The following is a 4,991-nucleotide window of genomic DNA, read 5'->3' as shown; positions in this document are numbered from 1 at the left end:
TAAAAAATCAAACGCTGGCTTGGACAAAAACAAATGGAGGGGGTCAATGTTGATCTAGTATTGTTTCACAGTCGAAGACTTTGCATAATTTACCCCTCCCCAAACGCACAGAGGTCCAGGTTTTCATGTGACGTCACTGTACGCGTGGGACACTGCTCTCTTCCCACCTCTCACTCGAGGAATAGAAGTTGTCAGCCAGGAACGGGACGGGGCAGTCTCCCACTCCATTTCTTCAGCTATCGGCCTGCACTATCCCTCCTGTATGGTGGATATTATATTCAATTCTTCTTTCTTGGGTGATATGGGGGATCATTCCAAAAGTAAGTAAACATTTGTGTCTCTCTTTTTTTACTTTGACCGAGGCACATTTATGATTGATTTGATAATTAATAATATTGGGCTACTATTGGAACATTGTACGTGCAATCCTATGCATATGTTTAGCGTTAAACAGACCCAGTGAATCGAAAGCAAGGCCTTTATCGTTGGTAATGGTGATATGAATACATTTTAGTAGAGGTCTATGGTCAGTTTTAAGCGTAGGCTACGGCCCTTCATTCTGGAAATGACAAGGATGACAGAACAGGACAAGATGTATTGACAGGCTACAGAGTAGACACAATACATGCGGGGATTTAGCGAGTATGTCAGGGGGATTACATGGGTGTACGTGGTGGTAGCATAAATATACAATGTGCATTCCACAGAGAAGTCTGGAATCGCAATGTGTGTGGGCTGTGGGAGTCAGATCCACGACCAGTACATCCTGCGGGTCGCCCCGGACCTGGAGTGGCATGCTGCGTGTCTGAAGTGCGCGGAATGCAGTCAGTACCTGGATGAGACGTGTACTTGCTTCGTCCGAGATGGCAAGACATACTGCAAAAGAGATTATGTAAGGTAGGAGTTGACTAACTTTCCTCACTAACATGATTTCAGAGCTTTGGAATTTCCAAAGGCCAAAATTGTGATTTGATTTAGAAAATGTACAAGAAAGTGGAACTTTATGAGAAGCTTGTTGACATTAATGCAAAAAAAAAGATCTATATGAGAGGCAATAGCATACAGGCTAGTCAAAGTGTCTGGTTATTTTGTAAATATTAAATAAAAAAGGTTGTCTTATCGTAGGCATGTTTTTATGATGATTTGAGTTTAATGTTTTATGCTTGGAACGAAACGTGTGTAATATATAGGCCTAGTAGGTACAATATGAATTCCCAAACTGTTTTGATGATTTTTTGTTGCTGATGGCTATATCCTTGAAATACATTTGAGTTACTCAGCCAGGATCACAGACATTAAAACCAGGCAAGGATGCGTGAAGTCATTCCTGCTATAGGCCCATGCATTATAACATATTAAGACCAATATTCCTATGTCCTTTTCAGATTATTTGGGATTAAATGTGCAAACTGTAACATTGGCTTCTGCAGCAGTGATCTAGTGATGAGAGCTCGTGACAACGTGTACCACATGGAGTGTTTTAGGTGCTCGGTATGCAGTAGGCATCTCCTGCCGGGGGATGAGTTCTCTCTGCGGGACGAGGAGCTGCTGTGTCGGGCTGATCATGGTTTACTGATGGAACGGGCCTCAACGGGAAGTCCTCTCAGTCCGGGAATTATTCACTCCAGATCTCTTCATATTGCAGGTCAGTAAAATAATATTGGTGGTAATAATAATCGCGAGAGTATAATATTAATAACAACGTTAATAACAACTAAAGGATATAACATAATAATAGGATAATAATAATAATTATTCTTGTCTGTAAAATTGTCCTTTTACTGAGCAATTTTTCAGACTTTTAAGCTTACTAGTTTATTAAATGACACTCATTGGTAGACTACACAAAGTACAGCCTATTGGGTGCTGTTTGTATCTATTAAGTTGTTTAAGTTATTAGACTAAAATTATTTTTGTAAACAATAAGGTAACATTTAGACTGTTTCAAGGGGGTATGCTGCAATGGTCGATATATTTTCTGGTAATTTAGCCTACATAGGCCTACTGAACGTTTAGAGTTTGTAGGTGTGAAGTTAGAAAAAGAGAGAATAGAAGTCCTCGATCAAAACATAGGACTAATTCTACAACATAAAAATAATTAATCTTCTTTTAATGTAATACATTTTTGGGGCGGGAGTTACTAGCCTATTTGCAAGGAGAAGCAAACCTATATAGCCTATAGGTTTAATGAAAGTTTAACAAAGCATCTTATTAATTACTCTATCACGAAATTACATGTTTCATCCTTAGCCTATTATTAGCAGAATATGGAGAAGAAGGTTATCATCAGCCTTTCGATTCATTTCTACATTTGAATCAGTCAGTGGAAATTCAATTTTCAAAGTTATTTCCTTTTGAATATTTGTCCCACAGATCCTGTGTCCGTTCGACAGCCTCCTCATCGGAACCACGTCCACAAACAGTCTGAGAAGACCACTCGGGTGCGAACAGTATTAAACGAGAAGCAGCTCCATACCCTTCGGACCTGTTACAATGCCAACCCAAGACCAGACGCACTTATGAAAGAACAATTGGTAGAGATGACCGGTCTTAGCCCAAGGGTCATCAGAGTTTGGTTCCAGAACAAACGTTGTAAAGACAAGAAGAGATCGATATTCATGAAGCAACTTCAACAACAGCATCACAGCGATAAAACGGTGAGTTTATTGAGACATTCCAATGCAACGTAACATTTCGGTCTTCTAAAAATAAATGTGTAATTTAAAGGCGCGTGCTAAAATGTTGAATACAATGGATGCATATTGCACTTTAAATGTTGAGACAACCAGATGCTGGTGAGATGTTTGTTGTGATACATTTTCGTTTTCGCTGTAGAATCTTCAGGGGCTGACGGGTACGCCTCTGGTGGCAGGCAGTCCAATTCGACACGACAACACGGACCAAGGGAACCCAGTAGAGGTGCAGACTTACCAGCCCCCATGGAAGGCCCTGAGCGAGTTCGCCTTGCAGAGTGATCTGGACCAGCCCGCCTTCCAGCAGTTGGTAGGCACCCACATGAAAAAGAAAAAGAGAACTGCACACTCTAGGCACACACACACACACACACACACACACACACACACACACACACACACACACACACACACACACACACACACACACAATAATTTTGAAATAAATGAATGTTTATTCACGGAGCTAGATATACCATCCACTCGATCTCTGAATCTCAGTTCAGATTAGAGACGGATGCTTTATTCACTCAATACATTTCTAAATAATAAATATATGCTTTTAAGCATTAAATTCGAATGCTGATCGATTTACAATATGGGCTGTAATAGGCTATACATATTCTTATAGGCCTAAATAATCTTTGTATCTCAGAAGCAATTTGGACTCATTTTCTGTTGCAAATTATTTTTTTCTGTTTTAAAAAAACGTTATTTAACTAAGCAAGTCAATGCAAGCTGCAAGCGACATCTAAAGTAACTTTGCTGATACACGAAGCAATTCAAACGCTATTGAAATTGCATGCAACATCCGACCCTTTCATACATCACGATTTCATTTATTTGTTTGGTAATTATAACAACATCGCTATAGACAAACTGCTATCTGTACAATTTGGCTAACTAGCCAAAATGTTGCCTATTTGCCAACCATGTTTTAACAATATATTTAATTTAGCTAGCTAACCAAGCTAGGGATAAGCTAAGCTAGCTATACTAGCGAGTGCAGTACATTTTGAACAATTTCAGTTGAATCTGGACAGAGCATGGTCTGGGTTCACTTCTGAAATGACATGTATTGTCTGCCAGACCATGTACATAACCCATGACTAGCCATTATGTCTAGAATTTTTTATACATTTCCCATTTGGCATGTATTTTCTGTCTCTGTTTGCAGCAACACTGACAGCTGTGTTGACACGATAACTGGTTGGAGTCCGGAACTGAACGATATGAGTTCTGCTCACTGATTGGACTTTGCATACAATCAGTTGCATGAAATATGATTGATTTCTGTTTTGTTATGCAATGCAATTTAGACACACGGAGCAACATACATTGCGTCCAGATTGCTTCGTGTGGCATCGGCTTTAGGGTCCATATTAATAGGCTATGCAATAAATAAATAAAATTGTCGCAATATTGGTTAGGAAACAACGCTAATTAAACACCTGTTTTCATCGCAGGTGTCTTTCTCTGAATCGGGCTCCATGGGTAACTCCTCCGGCAGTGACGTGACCTCCTTATCGTCGCAGTTGCCGGACACCCCGAACAGCATGGTAGCGAGTCCGGTGGACACGTGAGACCAGCCCAACAGGTCGCTTCGAACCCCAGCATGCTCCCGCGTGTCCTGCATGAGAACTGGCCAGCTCACAGCATGGATAGGAAAAATATTTTGTATCTTATTTAACGAACAATATCGTTGGAATTGTCTACGAGGATACCCATTTTTCACGGATGGACCTGTCCACAGCATTGTTCAGGATCAGATGAATTTCAAGGTACCAGTGTGCGAACCAAGGCCTTTAACTAAGGCAGAGTCTGAGCCTCGGATCCTACATGGTTGGACATACGTGAGGATTATATCTACAAACATTCAACTTTATTATGAGCCGCTGATTTATAATGAACATATCAGAACGTTATCCATAGTGGCCAACACGGTCATCATTGTAGTTTCATCTAAATGTCCTATGCCGGGTTGGGATCATATGGAGCCCCATGTCTCCGTAGATGTGCATGATTTCTAGAGGTTATGAATATCAAGTCTTGTAAAATATTGTAATTAAGTGGATGAGATACAAATTGAGCCTTTTAAGAAAAAGTAAGTTATTGTTATTTATTGTGAGGAAAGACAGGTAATCTTAATAAACCCATATTAATTGTTTCATGTTTAATGAACTGCATGCGAAATCTCTGCAGTAATTCATTAAAATATTCACCGAAATTTCAATTGACAAAATAAATCACTTTATGTATTTATGAAACGGCTATTTCAGCACTTTATGGTAGGCTTAG

The 4,991-nt window shown here is 39.8% G+C and overlaps 1 protein-coding gene and 1 long non-coding RNA gene across 2 annotated transcripts; one reads left to right on the top strand and one right to left on the bottom strand.

Moving 5' to 3' along the window:
• isl2a (ISL LIM homeobox 2a) lies at positions 1–4,953 on the top strand. The gene is made up of 6 exons (XM_029757628.1): positions 1–320; positions 708–897; positions 1,386–1,645; positions 2,374–2,657; positions 2,836–3,003; positions 4,160–4,953. The coding sequence occupies exons 1-6, from the start codon at positions 263–265 to the stop codon at positions 4,274–4,276; spliced, it is 1,077 nt and encodes a 358-aa protein (XP_029613488.1). The 5' UTR covers positions 1–262; the 3' UTR covers positions 4,277–4,953.
• Positions 2,645–4,237, bottom strand: LOC115196751 (uncharacterized). The gene is made up of 2 exons (XR_003878901.1): positions 4,145–4,237; positions 2,645–3,043 (listed from the first exon to the last, which is right to left on the bottom strand). It is a non-coding gene; the product is annotated as an uncharacterized LOC115196751 (long non-coding RNA).
• Positions 4,954–4,991: the final 38 nt, after the last annotated feature.

Source organism: Salmo trutta, chromosome 7 (genome assembly GCF_901001165.1).
Source record: "Salmo trutta chromosome 7, fSalTru1.1, whole genome shotgun sequence".
Lineage (NCBI taxonomy): Eukaryota > Metazoa > Chordata > Actinopteri > Salmoniformes > Salmonidae > Salmo > Salmo trutta.
The sequence above is the reverse complement of the archived record's forward strand: the minus strand, read 5'-3'. Positions and strand labels throughout refer to the sequence as shown.

Excerpts from the sequence above, each read along its gene's own strand:
- isl2a (XM_029757628.1), top strand. The coding sequence starts at position 263 with ATGGTGGATATTATATTCAATTCTTCTTTCTTGGGTGATATGGGGGAT. Across the intron at positions 2,658-2,835 it reads AGCATCACAGCGATAAAACG|AATCTTCAGGGGCTGACGGG; the intron begins GTGAGTTTATTG and ends TTTTCGCTGTAG. Across the intron at positions 3,004-4,159 it reads AGCCCGCCTTCCAGCAGTTG|GTGTCTTTCTCTGAATCGGG; the intron begins GTAGGCACCCAC and ends TTTTCATCGCAG.